This window comes from Brienomyrus brachyistius, chromosome 11 (assembly GCF_023856365.1).
Source record: "Brienomyrus brachyistius isolate T26 chromosome 11, BBRACH_0.4, whole genome shotgun sequence".
Lineage (NCBI taxonomy): Eukaryota > Metazoa > Chordata > Actinopteri > Osteoglossiformes > Mormyridae > Brienomyrus > Brienomyrus brachyistius.
The window spans coordinates 26,213,578-26,229,842 of record NC_064543.1 but is presented as its reverse complement, the minus strand read 5'-3'; the positions used below and the strand labels follow the sequence as shown (position 1 = coordinate 26,229,842).

Here is a 16,265-nt window from a genome sequence, read left to right as displayed (position 1 = left end):
AAAGGAAGTAGATGTTTAGCAGTTTGCGGCAGAGCTTACATGACAAGCTTCGCTGAAGCATTCTGCGGGCTTGATGTTAGCCAGTTAGGAAGCACTAATTGGTTTTATCAGTTAATTTTCCAAGCAGCTGTTCCCAGAGTGATGGGGGAAACTCTCAAGACACGGACATTGCTGTAAAGCATGCACCCCCCGAAAGTACAAGACCAACGTAAGAAGCCTGCATGCTAAAGTCATTTAGGCCGAATTCATGTCTACAAAGATCATCATCAGACGATAAATGACTGCTTACTTGACAACATCGCTTGCATCCCGCCAGGCGTCATTGTTTGGAAACATGAAACGGCAAACGCTGCACCACGCCCATCGCCACTCATCAAATAAAAAGGCAGAGCCTCTCTCAGAGGAGCGACACTGCGGACATCAGAAGTACATTTGGCCCTGTCAGCCATGGCCTCACGGTGACAGCAGAGCAAGGAGTCCGAGGGGAGAAATGCACAAAGAGGAAGCACATTCTTTCCACATGGCGTCACTGGCCACCCCGGGGCCCCAAACCAATGTTTGTTTAAACCGCCCTCTGCTATTTCAAAAATACACTCTCCAAGAAAGAACCGGAAGCCCATCCCGGAATTCAGCAGCTGCAGCCAATGGCCAGGCTGCTGGGCTCTGGGGTCTCCCCAGCCTCGCTGCCCGCTGCCCACCGTCTGCTGCACTTAGCTGTGGTTATACATCCCAGCCAATCAGGGAGTTTCTCTCATTTAAATGCAGTTTAAGTACGATGGATCACAGATTTACAGGTTACAGGTCAATGTGCTAAGCACCTTTATGTAAAATGCTTATGCTCCGGACAACACAACCACAGGAGAAGCTTCCAGAAGCAGATCTTCTTCTGCTCCCCACTAACCAAGGCAACCTTTAGGCACTGGGCTTAGGATAGGAGTAGTGGAGAACTGACCATCATTTCCGAGACTCAGGGGCAAATTTACCGTAAGGCAAAGGTAGGCAGCCACCTAGACCACGAAACTTGGGGTTACATCAAGACAGCATTTCCAGAAGTCACATTTATGGCTATAAAATAATACGGCAATTTAAATCACAACAACATGTCTGATATTTGCCCCCCCATCCCGGCTGTAATGGAGTGTTCCTACTTTGAGACATCTCACTGGAGTCAAGTGGTAACAGTTGTTTCATTGCTAAATGAGCTGGTGCAAAGCTGTCTAACGGCGCAAAAATACAAGACTAGCATTACACCTCCCTTGTCTTTGATACTATCCCACTAGAGTGGTAGACAAATTCTGAAAAAAAATACATTGACAGAAGACAGTTAAACAAATGTAAGAAAAAATTAAAGATTAACCTAAGCCTCAAGGCGGTGTAAGACATAGGCTATCCTAGGCTGTAGTCTAGGGCCAGAAGAGTGGATGCTTAAGCTTCATAAATCTGGCTAATGGATCCACCGGTGCAATACCTCCCCTCCCGACAACACCCTGATCGGTAAGTTTTACCACTGATATTGATTAGCAGATTCATGTTGCATCAATTTTAATTCCCTCTCATGTCTTTTAGCTCCAAAAAATAGCTGGAATGGCCCAGGTAGGGGGGCCTCCTACCCATGTCAGCCTGGGCCCCCAGAGTAGTTAGTCTGCCCCTGTTGAGGCTCCATGTGTGAATGTTCTTATGGGCATTTACCACAGGAGTGAAACATGCTTTGGATTCTCTCTGATAAGGTGCCCCTTTAAGGACTGGTCTCTGATGTCTAATATGGCGCCCCTTTAAGGACAGGTCCCTGATCTCTAATAAGGTGCCCCTTTAAGGACAGGTCTCTGATGTCTAATAAGGCACCCCTGTAAGGACAGGTCGCCTATCTCTGATAAGGCACCCCTTTAAGGACAGGTCTCCTATCTCTGATAAAGTGCCCTTTTAAGGACAGGTCTCTGATCTCTGATAAGGCGCCCCTTTAAGGACAGGTCTCCTATCTCTGATAAGGCGCCCCTTTAAGGACAGGTCGCCTATCTCTGATAAGGCGCCCCTTTAAAGACAGGTCTCCTATCTCTGATAAGGCGCCCCTTTAAGGACAGGTCTCCTATCTCTGATCAGGTGCCCTTTAAGGACAGGTCTCCTATCTCTGATAAGGCGCCCCTTTAAGGACAGGTCTCCTTTCCCTAATCAGGTGCCCTTTTAAGGACAGGTCTCCTTTCCCTGATCAGGTGCCCTTTTAAGGACAGGTTTCCTATCTCTGATAAGGTGCCCCTTTAAAGGCAGGTCAGGACTTTTTTGGTGTAATAAGATTTCACTGTGCACATGCTGCAGTGAAACTATTTCAATGAGGAAGCTTCGATGTTATCCTGCTGCAAAATCTTCTATTTCATGTATAATTTGCTGGACATGTATGAGAGTGAAACATAATGGAGAAAGACAATATGGTAATAATACACTAGACGAGCATGTCTGTCTTTTGCAGGTCCAATACACTGCCACCTTTGCATTAGGGATTTCCGGGTCCTCGCCTCCAGCACACAGACGTCAGACTGCTCTTTTAACACATGACTCGGGGGTCTCACCTGAGCTTGTCAGCGATAAAAATGACCCGACGCTCCAGCAGCAGCGAGGCAAAGACCCCCAGCACCTGTCGCACACTCAGGCAGCTGAAAAGGATCTCCAGGTTAACGTGCTCCAGTCGAGAGTCCAAAGGCCTTCGCAGCTCTATCACCTGCAAGACACCCACAGCGTGATCAGGAACGATGCCCCCTGGCGTCGAAAACAAACACAGGCGGCATTTCCAGTATCTGCTGTGCTACTCACCTCGTTCCCAGATCCAGGCAAGAAAGTCTTCACCTTGATGGTCTTTCCAGGGGCAGGAAAGGGAGACTCCATTAAGCTCCGCATGAAGGGGTACACGAGGGCAGCGGAGATGCCCCTGCGCCTCTCCACCTCGTCCAGAATCTTTGAGGCAGGGGTACAGGAGAAGTGAACCCCCGAAACATCACAGACCAGCGACCTCAAAGTATCAGCAATAACACATAACATGACATGACAGCTGTTCAGTCTACTCCAACAGCTTCATTCCCATTCTTTAATTCTGACAAGGGAAAGAACCTCAGTAAAGAATGTCAGCCATGCTAACCCTGCTGGAGGATGCGTTCAGGTAAAGCAATGTATACTTAACACCATAGACCAAACACTGTAGACCTAACATCACACTTTGAGCACAGCAAAAATTAAGAAGGTCTCATTGGTGATTGCAGATGTTGCCCGCAACTGATGCAGACTAATATCTGTGATCCTTTTAGATGATGATGGAATTCATTCCTATCTGGCCCTCTGGGACTCACAAACAGTCCATGTTTTTGCTCCCTCCCAGCTCCCTAATATTTTAATATTGTTTTATCTATTTATTGTTCAGTGGCACGCTGCGCACACCAAGACCGGAGAGAGTGTTTCGTCCTTATGCGAAGTGGTTTGAATGACAATAAAACTGATACTGATTCTGATTCCCTACCAGGTCAGCTGGAATCCTACCGGGAGCTGGGAGGGAGCAAAAACATGGGTTGTCTGGCAAAGAGCTGGAAAGGAGCTAAAAGGTGGACAGTCCTTGAATCCCCAAGGACCAGGTTGGGAAACACCGAATTAGAGGAATCAAACAACCAGGAAACAGTGACCAGTCACTGTTTTCAGGAGAGTGCAGTACAGGCAATAATTACAGCGGGAAATGAGAAGCAGACTGATAAGATGGTTTACATTAGAAAAGCAGATTCCAAAGCCAATACTGGGAGAAGTCCTGAAGAGGCACAGCTCGACCAAATGGAGCCTGTTCAGGACATTCAACGGCTGGGTGGAGATGCTTTTCCTTATCATTGCCCATTCCCACAAGGGAGATCCTGCCGGGAACGGAGGGGGTGGGGGGGGGGGCATGAGCTCACCTTGGAAAACAAGTCGAAACAGCCCAGCCGGCTGATGACGCAGTACACTTCAGGTAGGCGAGGGCCCTTCCCACTGGGCTAGAGCAGCGAAAATGAGATCGTGTCAGCATCTAAAAAACCCACTAGACAGACGGGACGAGGTGTCTAGTGGCATACAAGAGAATTTCTTAGCACTTGCCAGCAAACGAAAAGCTAATTCTGCTATAGCCTTCACCTGAACTTTTCATAGTTTATGGGCTGGTTTTTCACAGCAACCCACCCTGATCAATTGTCCTTTTCAACTAAAAGGGCATGATCATTTACAAGACGCAAGCAAAATTTGCTTTTGAGCCTCAGACATTGCTGTGAAAATCCCACGATTTAGCCTCTGCTTGTGTTTATTGTGTATCTGATGTAGATAAAGGGATCCAAGTACTGATCTTGGCCTCAGATTGCCAGAAGAGGAAAGGCTTTCATCATGTGTCAAGCTTCGCATCGTGGAGTCAGAAATCCCATTGCCAGACCAGTCACCTTAGTGTAAACCATCAGCACTGTTGTCCTAATAAACAGTCGCAGGCCATCCTATTGCTGGAGCTTGTTTGGCTCACCCATTTTACCTCTCTCTACACATATATGGGCTTAAAAAAGTCTTTCCCAGTTTTCTTGTCCATATTTGGCAAATTTCTAATCTGTTCTTTCTGTCCCAAGTGCAAAGCTGATATGTGGCAGTCAGACAAAGCGTCAGGAGGAACCCTGATGCTAGGCTCCATCCATGATAACGCCAGGCCTGCAAATATCAAGCAGTATTCACACAGTATGAGGGCACCACAACATATGTACACACACACACACACACACACACGTTTGTATCCACATCTTTGTAAGGACTGTCCATTCATTTCTATTGGAAAAACCTTGATGACCTTAACCCCTACCCAGCCCTAACCTTAACCATAACTAACCAAACAAAATGCAAGACTTTTGGTATTTTTGGTTTGTTGATTGCAGTCACAAATTTTTCTAAAATTGAGTTTCCCCTATAAAATAACAGGTTTTAAATACATTGTGGGGACATTTTATCCCTAGAGTGTAATATATACATAACATAACACGCCTTCGCCGCTTCATACCCCCAGCGTGAACAGGCGGGTCTGTGACCAGCGCCTCCATGGCTGCAGGACCGGATGGCTGTCTGTCTCTGCTGGACTACCTCCACCACCCCTTTTCCCTCACCCGTTGCAAGTCGTGTCATTTTTATGTTGTAAGGCGTAGTGACCATGTGCTTATGTTGCTGAGGTGTTTTTTTCGGTTCCCACAATGTCCTCCCCACTGGAGTACAGTCTGGGGGCTGTTTTTTTATTCTCCTCCTCTCTCCTCATGTTACTCTGTTTCTTTTCTTCTCTCTTCCCCTGTCTCCCGACCGGTCTACCCCCTACTGTGATGTTTGTGTATATGTATGGTCGGGTTGATGGCCAGTTTTTTCGCTGGTACTCGTGACTAGTGACATGGTATATTGCAACAGCAATAAAGGGTTTCATCAATCAATCAATCAATCAATCAAACATACACACACACACACACACACACACACAACATGGATGAGGACAGAATCTGAAAAGGGCAACTTTGAAACGCAGCAGTAACTTCCACATTTGTCTTATCTTTTATTCTTCACTGACATTTGATAGAGATGTAAAAAGCAATTATACCCACAGCAACAATGAAAGATACCAAAACATACACTATAGGTACCAAAGTATTGGGACACATAACAATTACACCATTTATGACATCCCATTCTAAATCCATAGGCATCAATATGGAGTCAGTCCCCCCTTTGCAGCCATAACAGCTGCCACTCTTCTGGGAAGGCTTTCCACAAGATTTTGGAGTTTGTCTTTAGGAATTTTTGCCCATTCATCCAAAAGAGCATTTGTGAGGTCAGGCACTGATGTAGGAGGTAAAGTCCTAGCTTGCTATCTCCATTCTAGTTTATCCCAAAGGTGTTTGATGGGGTTGAGATCCAAGCTCTTTGCAGGGCCAATCAAGTTCCACTGGGACACAGTCATGCTAGAGCAAAAAAGAGCCTTCCCAAAACTATTCCCAATTATTCAAAAATGTCTTAGTATGCTGAAGCATTAAACAACCCCATACCATTGTTCCTCCTCCATCAAACTTTACAGTTGGCACAATGCAGTCAGGCAGGTACCATTCTCCTGGCATCTGCCAAAACCAGACTCATCCATCACACTACCAGACAGAGAAGCGTGATTTGTCACTCAACAGAACACGTTTCCGCTGCCCCAGAGTCCAATAGTGCCGTGCTTTACACCACACCCTCCGACGCTTGGCACTGTGCTTGGTGATGGGCTTGAAGGCTTTAATGCTGCTGCTCAGCCACGGAAGCTCCATGAAGCTCCATTCCATGAAGCTCCCGGTGCTGGGGTTAATGCCAAAGGGAGTATGGAACTCTGCAGTTACTGAGTCAACAGAGCGTTGGCAACTTTTACGCATTACACTCCTCAGCACTCAGTGACCCTGCTCTGTTACTTTACGTGTCCTGCCACTTCATGGCTGATTTTCTATTGTTCTTAAACGCTTCCACTTACAATAATCCCACTAACATTTGATTGTTGAATATCTAGCAGGGAAGAAATTTCATGAAATGACTTGTTGCAAAAGTGGCATCCTATGACAGTACCACGCTTGAATTGAGCTCTTCAGAATGACCCACTCTTTCACATATGTTTGTAAACCTGACTGCATGGCTAGGTACTTTATTTTATACATCTGTGGCAATGGGTCTGAATGAAATACCCGAATTCAATGGTTAAGAGGTGTATCCCAATAGTTTTGTCCATACAGTGCATGACGTGCAGCTCACCAGTAAGCGTCTGCAGTATCCAAATCTTCTGCTGCCATCTTCTCCAGTCAGCATGAAGGAAAAGGTCTCACTGCATTCACAGACACAGGCATCATCAGTCTATTGCAAAGTCCTTAATTAACACTTGTTAATTAACAAAGCCAGAGGGTTCACCAAAAACTCTGTAAAGACAGAGAAATGGGACAGAGTGACTCAGTGGTGGGTAATCCCCGATGTCTGCTGCTTCAAGTCTCAACTTTTATTAGTGTGACTCAAACTATTCTTTAAAGAATAAAGTATTACACCTGAAATGCCAAGGGGAAAATCATTCACTGCACAGGGATCAGACCAGTGGGGGCAGTGGTACCAGCTCTGCGGGGATTAGGCTGGTAGGGGCAGTGGTCCCGGCTGTGTGAGTATCAGGCCAGCAGGGTCAGTGGTACCGGCTCTTTGAGTATCAGGCCAGTGGGTGCATTACTATTGGGGGTGCATCAGTCTGGCAGGGACAGTGGTACCAGCTGTGTAAGTATCAGGCCAGCGGGGGCATTGGTACCAACTGTTTGAATATAATAACAGATACTTGATTGATCCCTGGGGGAAATTATCTTTACACCTCTTTTGTTGTAGAGTAAGTTGCCTGCAAAGGTTAAGGGTCTTGCTCAAGGACGTGCAGATATGCTAAGGCTGGGTTTGAACAAGCAATTTTCTGATTACAGGCACACAGGCTTAGCCCACTGAGCCACACGTGGCCCTAAGAGCATCAGCATATAAGAATAGAAGAGTATCAGTCTGGTGGGGGCAGTGGTACTGGATGTGTGAGTATCAGTCTGGTGGGGGCAGTGGTACTGGATGTGTGAGTATCAGACTGGTAGGGGCAGTGGTACTGGATGTGTAAGTATCAGACTGGTGGGGGCAGTGGTGCTGGATGTGTGAGTATCAGACTGGTAGGGGCAGTGGTGCTGGATGTGTGAGTATCAGACTGGTGGGGGCAGTGGTGCTGGATGTGTGAGTATCAGACTGGTGGGCGCAGTGGTGCTGGATGTGTGAGTATCAGACTGGTAGGGGCAGTGGTGCTGGATGTGTGAGTATCAGACTGGTAGGGGCAGTGGTACTGGATGTGTAAGTATCAGACTGGTAGGGGCAGTGGTACTGGATGTGTAAGTATCAGACTGGTGGGGGCAGTGGTGCTGGATGTGTGACTATCAGACTGGTGGGGGCAGTGGTGCTGGATGTGTGAGTATCAGACTGGTAGGGGTAGTGGTGCTGGATGTGTGACTATCAGACTGGTAGGGGCAGTGGTACTGGATGTGTGAGTATCAGACTGGTGGGGGCAGTGGTGCTGGATGTGTGAGTATCAGACTGGTAGGGGCAGTGGTGCTGGATGTGTGAGTATCAGACTGGTAGGGGCAGTGGTACTGGATGTGTGAGTATCAGACTGGTGGGGGCAGTGGTGCTGGATGTGTGAGTATCAGACTGGTAGGGGCAGTGGTGCTGGATGTGTGAGTATCAGACTGGTAGGGGCAGTGGTGCTGGATGTGTGAGTATCAGACTGGTAGGGCCAGTGGTACTGGTTGCACAAGCTCTACCTGCTGTATTGGGAAACTGGACTCCAGTCCTTGGCGTCTGGGAAGCAGAACTGGGGGATGGCCTTGAGTCTCTGCTCTGCCTCCCTTATCTGCTTGCTGGGCCTCTCCAGCTGTCAGCAGAAGGACTTGGGTCAGAGCTCTGGAGCAGCGAGTCTGTCTGCTTCACTGGGCACCCAAAGCATACCACTAGAGTAGGAGCAGTTAAAGCTGGAGCATTTCAGAGGCTGCTCACTTCCTTCCTTATCAGCGGCAGTTTTCCATGTTCCATTAGCTTGGGATTTCCAGTGGTGCTTTTTCATGGGGGCTGGGATGATGAATACTTTCTGAGGGACATTTCTACACCACAAAACCAATTATCCACCTTAGTGATGGTTTCCAAGTTACATGACTCAGTGTCAATAAACTGCAAGAAACAACCCATGGGTGAAGGTGTGAAAGTACACACTATCTGAGCTTCAAAGATTCTAGCCTCATAATGCATTATAATGATTGATACTGACCATTATAATGCATTATGAAGGTATATATAATGCATCATGATGAAAGTGTTACCGACATTTCTTCGTATTTCCTCTTTTTGACTAATATGTATGTAATCATTGTTTTGCCCACTTATAGCATTTATAGTGAATTATAGCTGAGAGCTTCATAAATCATTCATAATGTATAATAAACATGGCTGTATGTTATGCTTTTTCATTAATAGTTATAGCTATGTCTATAATTATTTATGAATGCATTATAATGTACTATGAAGGTATCTATAATGCACTATAAGTATTTAAGTAAGGTGTTACTGAAATGTCTTACATGTTATGAGAGCAATGTCATTATGACCATAATCTGTATCAGTTTGTACCTACATTAATGATAACATACAGCAAGTTGGCTGTTCCCTAACCCCCTGCATCCCCAGGCACTCTTACTGGCAGCAGGCTCCCAGTTGCTGTGCTACATAGGCTTTGGTACCTTGGGGAACTGGTAGGTGACCTCCGGGCAGTAGGAGTTCTTGGTGGGCTTCTTCTTCAGGGACACCACCACAAAGTACTCAAAGAGCTCGCGCTCCTGCCACTCGATAAGCTGCAGCTCCAGGGTGCGGTAGCTGGGAGCCCGACGCAGCAAGGACTGCAGTTTCTGCAAGCGCTGCGCATGTGCTGCCGGGGGGGGGAGGGGGCAGAAGCCATGCAGCATTAGTGCCATTAAAGCACAGAAGTACGTAAATTGACATTATCCAGACACCATGAGTACGGGGTTAAAAACATAGCAGCTCCCCAATGCCAGTACAGGAGCATGTTCAAACAAAATGTTTTTCAAGAATTTTTAAATAATAATTCAAAGTTAAACAAAAATTGGTGGCTGAAACATCATTAACTGAATATATTTCATATTGTTCCCTGGATACTGGCAGCAACTATTATTAGGCATTTTTAAACGCCTCTTCGTTTAAGCCTGAGTTAGGAGCTACAAGAAAATACGGGTCATTTGCAGCCACACTGGAGATTCCTCTCATTTTAAACTCTCACCTTTGAACCGGTCATCAGAATCACTCTCACTCTCGCTGTTATCGTCTGGAAAAAATGGGACAACTTCTTATCAGGAAACTTTCCAGAGTTCGAAAATTGGACACAGAGGTTGAAATTGAAAATTGTAAATGTAGTGGTATATAAAAGTCCAGCATGCCAGTATTTTTAGACTTTTAATTTGCATTATTTAGTTAAAAATGTAAACACTATATCTTTTCACTATAGCTAAAAAACATCATATAAAGTTATTTTCTGGGGTGTTGGGAGCGAAATGCATCTATTGTGCCTGCAAAGTACGACAGCTAGATGAGAAGCAGGAGAGGAGCCTACCTCTCAAAGACGACATCTCCATGCTGGACAAGGAGAACCTTTTTAACCTCTTCTTTCCTCTTTTACTGCAGTAGATGGAATTTATTCTCTGCACCAGCTGGACACAAATATGGGGAAAACCATTGTCTACCTCCACTCTGTTGGAGTTTGCCTCCATTGCATAAACAATAGCTTTAAAATTATTTTGAACATGTTGCATAGTTTTTCAGCAGCAAGGAAAAATGATACAGGGCATGCAATAGTAAAAGTAAAGTAAAGGGCGAATTATGGCTTGGTCTTTTATGAGGAAAAGCACAGGAGTATGTGAGCTTTAATTGAGCACTTAACCTGAGATGAATATTCACACCTCTCACAGCAAGCCAATCAGCTAGTCCCCAGTGCAAGCCTCACCTCCAGGTGATTCGTCATTTTAACCTGTGGTCTTGCTGGCTCGATGCCAATTTGACTAGCAGCCTGGCTTATTCTCTGCAATGGGCACCGTGAGCAATGGCTGAGCTCACACTCTCAGGGAGTCTGGGAACACAGCTTTGTAGGAGACCCAGTGTTGGCCTGTCCAGGCAATCAGTTTGTTTAGGAAGTCAGTGTTGCGGAGACATTGGGTTAAATAAACTTTCCTCCGCCGGGAAGTGAAGAAAGCTTCACACACCCTCTGTCTGCCTTCCCCCCCATGATTCTCTGTAAGCCAAATGCAATTTCTACAGAAATTCATTCCCAAGTCAGCAAGTCTGGCCTGTGATATCCTCAAGCATTCAAGTGGAATGTATGATGTGGCTTCTGCACGACCGATTGGTGCCTTACTGTGCCTCACTGTGCCTAATCATTTGCATTTGCTAACTAGCCTCCTCATCACAAGTTAAAATGCTTGCATACATAGTTCTGTATGTGCAGCCTGTGGTCATCACATAGACACATACAGGGTGCCCTGTTAAATCACATAATCGGTGGCGTTTCATTTTGAGCATAGCAGTACTGCACCATGTCAGGTGTCTCCCCCCACTCAGCAAAACACACTGTGCTGTGCTGGGCCAAGTCGTGTCACACCTTGGGTACCCTCCTGGACCGACGTGATGACAGTGTGTCACTGGTGCCGCTCAACCCGTCGTCCAGCAGGACACAGGAGGATGATGACAAGCTGAGGCGAGGCAGGAGCAACCCGTCGTCGTGGCTGTGCCGCTTGGACAGGCGAGAGGGACGGTGGCACTTCCTGTCCGCAGGACCCGGGAGGTGCAGGGATTGGCTGCTGGGCTTGGAGGGCAGCTGGGGGCGGCACAGCAACTTACACACACGGTCAAGACTGATCTGTACACTCTACCGTACTACAGTGCATTGTGGAGTCAGAGCACACATAGTGGTGAAATCAACAAAATAGCATTAATCTACTGCTGGTCAATAAAATATAACAGTATGAATGTTAAATACTATCAAAAATGAGCCTCTCTTACTGTCTGCCCTTTTCTCATGTCAGCAGGAAGTTCGTCAGGGTCAGGATAAAAACACAAAGTACCTGGTTCAACTATAAATCCCAGTCAGAAATTTTGGCATGTCCTAACACTTCAGTCTACGAAATAAGTGGTGAAAAAAAAATGTCTGTGAACACAGCAGCCCCAGACTCTCAGATTGCTGGCTGGCCAAGTTCCACTCTCCAGGGAACCATGAGGGATCGTCTTACCAATTCAAAATATATGGCTGCTCCATCAACAGTGACAAATTACCTGAGGAGGTGCACAGAATGTGCTGTCCTGTGAGGTCCACGTCCTGCTGAGAGGGTCCCAGCACCTCTCCGGCAGCAGCCTTGACTTTCGGCCAGCCGCTCGGCCCTTCAGGTCCACATCCTCATAGGGGTTTTCTTTGTGAGACTCTGTGGGGAGACAGGGGCATGAGAAGATCTATGACAGATCCTCATCTCTGAAGGAGGTGTTCTGAAGTGTTCGTGTGTGTGAGAGATCCACGTCTAAAAAAGGGAGATGAAAAACAAGAGAGGAACTGCACTTTTTGCATTAAAGAATTATAAGATCTGGGCCCGAGTCTTGCATGCATCATGCTTAGGATGAATCTTGAGAGGAATAAGGCATCCAAGAGTTTCTGGAAAGAGTCCTTTCAGGGTAATAGCTTTAACAAAAACTCTCCAGCCAGGACGCTGGGCCATTGGTGAGTCACTGTGAGAGCATGCAGAGTGTCAGGGCTGGAAATCTATGTCCAGCATTCATGCGCAAAACCTAGTAAGGAAGTGGCAACAATACAGCGTTGTCGCAATATTAGGTACATGTGTTCAGTAAGAGAACACGCTCTTTAGATTAACAAAGTAAACATGTCACCAAGCGACTGTTACTCAGATAGGCGAGTACCTGGAGACAGAAAAAGAAAAGAAACCTCACATGGCTGGCAAACACATTCACTTGGGAAATAAGCTGGACGCGCTGGAATCCCTGTTCCGCAATAACCACTGGTCCAATGAACCATATTATGAATGGGTCAAAGGCCTCTGAGAAAGTTACCAAAGTTTAAAATATGAAATACAGAGCTGAGACATTCTGAAAGCAATGTGTGAAACAGCAGTGACCAGAAAATAGCAGAAAGGATTTTTGGTTTGGCTTAAAATTTTGATAAGGGCATGAGATAGAACATAAGCTTTTAAAACAGTAACTTACGGACTCAAAGAGAGGAAATTATGCTGGAGTGTGTCACCTTAGGGTCATGGTGGTGCAGTGGTTAGCACTGTTACCTCACACCTCTGGGACTCAGGTTCGAGTCTCCGCCTGGGTCACATGTGTGCATGTGTTTGCATGTTCTCCCCATGTTGTCGTGGGTTTTCCTCCAGGTACTCCGGACTCCCCCACAGTCCAAAAACATGCTGAGGCTAATTGGAGTTGCTAAAATGTTTGAGTGACTGGTGTTAGTGTGCCCTGCGCTGGGCTGGCCCCCCATCCTGGGTTGTTCCCTGCCTTGTGCCCATTGCTTCCGGGATAGGCTCCGGATCCCCGCGACCCAGTAGGATAAGCGGTTTGGAAAATGGATGGATGTGTCACATAATTTTTTTTTTTTTTTTTTTTTTACAAACACACACACATCTGCTCTATGAAGTGTCATCTTACGGTAATGGAGGGGTTTGTGTGTCCCAGTGACCCTAGTAGTTATGTTGTTAGGAGCAAATGTCCCTAGTAGAGTCTGCTAAGACAAAGCGATCCAGACTGAATGCGATTCAGATGACCCTTATGAAGAATAAAAGCAAGGAACCAGAAGATGCTCGCCAACGAGCTCCTCCACCAGGCTTGGCTCCAAGGCAGGGCCCCGGTATCCCTTTTCTGGGTGAGGAGCTTGTTGGTGAGCACCTAATGATCGGACCTTCATCCATGGGGTCCAACCCAGTGGTGGACACATATGGGAAACTGAGTCATCAGGCTAAAGCAATAGGCCTTCTAGACTTGGTTAGCTTTGGGGCTTCGGAGGCAAATGACAGGTAGCGGCAGGGTAGGTGGAGTGCGGCAGTTTCAGAAGCAAAAATTTGGGTGTGGGAGGAATTTGGAGAGGCCATGGAAAATCATTTTGATCGATTCTTGCAAACCCTGAGGCAACTCAAGAGGGTGAATCAGGGCTTTACCCATGCTGTTTCCAGCAAGGATGGAGTACTGTTGACCTCAACTGGGGATGTAGTTGGATGGTGGAAGGAGAGCTGCTGAATCCCACTAACATACCTTCCTTGGAGGAAGTGGAGTTGGAGAACTTGCACATCAAGTGGAGCTCACTGAGGTAGGCAAAAAAAGTCTCTAGTGCTAAGGCTTGGGAGGTAGATAAGAGTTGCCTTATGTTCTTAAAGGTTCTGGATGACAATGGGCTATCTTCAGTGAAACAACTCTACAACATTCCATGGAGGTCAGGGATAATGCCAATGGATTGGCAGATGGGGGTGGAGGTCCAAATCTTTAATAAAGGGAATGTACGTTCCAGCCTCCCTGGGAGCTTATGCCAGGGTACTGGAGGTCCATCCAAGGGTTGAACCTCGGATCCAGGAGGAACAATGCAGAGCGGCTCTTTACCCCCCCCCCCCCCCAAAAAAAAAAATTACTAGAGGGTTCATGGGAGCTTGCCCAACTAATATAAATGTGTTCTGTGGACTTGGAAAATGTATACAACCGTGTTCCTCAAGGGGTCCTGTGGGGGGTGCAGGCCCACGGCTATTAAGTTTCTGTACAACTGGAGTGAGTGCTTGGTTCGCATTGCCAGTAATAAGTCAGACTTGTTCCTGGTGGATGCTGGACTCCACAGGGCTGCCCCTTTTCACCAATTCTGTGCATAACTTTCATGGACAGAATGTTTAGTTCCAGCCAAGAGGTGGAGGGTGTCCAATTTAGTGACCTCAGAATCACATCCTTGCTTTTAACAGATGATGTGGTCCTGTTGCCTTCATCAAGCTGCAGCCTTCATCATGTACTGGGGCTGTTTGCAGCTGAGTGTGAAGCACCCAGATTGCAGATCAGCACCTCCAAGTCTGAAACCATGATTCTCAAATGGAAAAGGGTAGCGTGCTTCCTCCAGGATAGAGATGAATCACAGTTGTTCATGAAGAAGGAAGGAATGGAGAACACTGACAGGTGAGATTGAGGATAAAGTGCTGAATTTGAGCTTCCTTCGCAGAGTGACTGGGCTCAGCCTTGGAGATAGGGTGAAGGCTTTGGGAAGGGGTGTCAATGTAGAGCCGCTGCTTCTCTGGATCAAAAGGAACCAGCTGAGTTGGTTTAGGCATCTGTCTAGGATGACTACTGGATGCCTTGCTGGAGAGGTGCTTCAGGCATATATAGCTGGGAGGAGACCCCAGGGCCGGGAGGAAACCCCAGGGATGGGAGGAGACCCCAGGGCCAGGAGGAGACCCCAGAGCCGAGAGGAGACCCCAGGGATGGAATGAAATGAGGATGAAATGAATGAAAGTTTGGGATCAGAGCACAGGGTCTAACAGAATCTAGGGCCCTTGGAACAATTGGGGCTTAAGGACTAATGGTGAAATTAGCCTGCCATTGACTTTGAATTTAGGTTAAAACAAGTGCTAACCTGCAGAGCCACAGACTGCCCCCAATGAAACATACAGCTCGCGTCTTTATCACCACATTTATCATATCTGTTAAGCCACTATTTCTGCTTTCCAGTCTGACAGAAATCTGTTCCATTTTATAAGAAACAATGCTTTCATCATAAATATGTTGCACGAGCATACCTACAAACATTTTTCAACATTGTATTGTATGCATGAAGCAATTTGCATGAATAATTAACCAACAATTTTGATAAACAGGAGTGGCAAAATGGATCTGAGATAGCAGCCTTAACAAACAGAAATTACCTCTACATAAAATCGTGCCGTTCATTGATAAGCACACCAGAAACATCACATTAACTGTGAAGTTTTACTACAGTATTCATGCTTCTTGACACAGAGGACTGAGCAGGCCCAAGAGCAGGAGGAATTTGGTAAGGAGGCAACGGAAATTACAGAGGGGACTCAATACTGTGCCAAGTGGCCGTGACAAACCATGAAACACCGTGATAGCACTCAGATAGCATTTGTTCTTTATTTTGCTTTGGTAAAGGCAAACAGCGACAAACACAGCTACTGTATATTACAACAATTGTATTTAATGGAGAGAGAACAGCAAGGTTATCAATTTAGCCGAGGGTAAGTACTTTACTAGGTGCATGCATCCACCGATATTTCTGTTCGCTAAAATCCTCACTCAAGGAAAGTTCACTCAACGAATCTAGTTCTCATCATACATGAAACTACAGAGAAAAAAAGACATAAAAGTATACAAATCTGATTTCCCCTCTATTGCTCTGCGTTGCTGGGCAATGCCTACGCGTCCCCACGAGTACACACCATCATCCAGTCTGGGAATTACACTGGTGTGGAGGACTTTGGTCCCCCGACTGAGTCTGTGTTCTAATTTGCATACACAACCACCGATTGCCTTGTTAATAAACAGCACACCCACCCACCCGCTCCAATATGGACCTGATTCAGAACTAGAGAGTTTTTTAAAAGTGTAGGAGTAGATAAACTGAAATGCAAAAACTA

General features: G+C 46.4%; 1 protein-coding gene across 2 annotated transcripts in view; it reads right to left on the bottom strand.

Moving 5' to 3' along the window:
- Positions 1-16,265, bottom strand: part of LOC125751898 (DENN domain-containing protein 2B-like) — a 58,919-nt gene that overhangs the window by 12,076 nt on the left and 30,578 nt on the right. For both annotated transcript variants that reach the window (XM_049031307.1, XM_049031305.1), the window contains exons 5-14: positions 11,914-12,059; positions 11,243-11,458; positions 10,202-10,298; positions 9,872-9,916; positions 9,318-9,502; positions 8,349-8,458; positions 6,784-6,853; positions 3,921-3,998; positions 2,803-2,943; positions 2,562-2,710 (exon numbers count right to left, since the gene is read on the bottom strand). In XM_049031307.1, the coding sequence (XP_048887264.1) occupies positions 2,562-2,710; positions 2,803-2,943; positions 3,921-3,998; positions 6,784-6,853; positions 8,349-8,458; positions 9,318-9,502; positions 9,872-9,916; positions 10,202-10,298; positions 11,243-11,458; positions 11,914-12,059 (1,237 nt within the window). The remainder of the gene's footprint in view (positions 1-2,561; positions 2,711-2,802; positions 2,944-3,920; positions 3,999-6,783; positions 6,854-8,348; positions 8,459-9,317; positions 9,503-9,871; positions 9,917-10,201; positions 10,299-11,242; positions 11,459-11,913; positions 12,060-16,265) is intronic.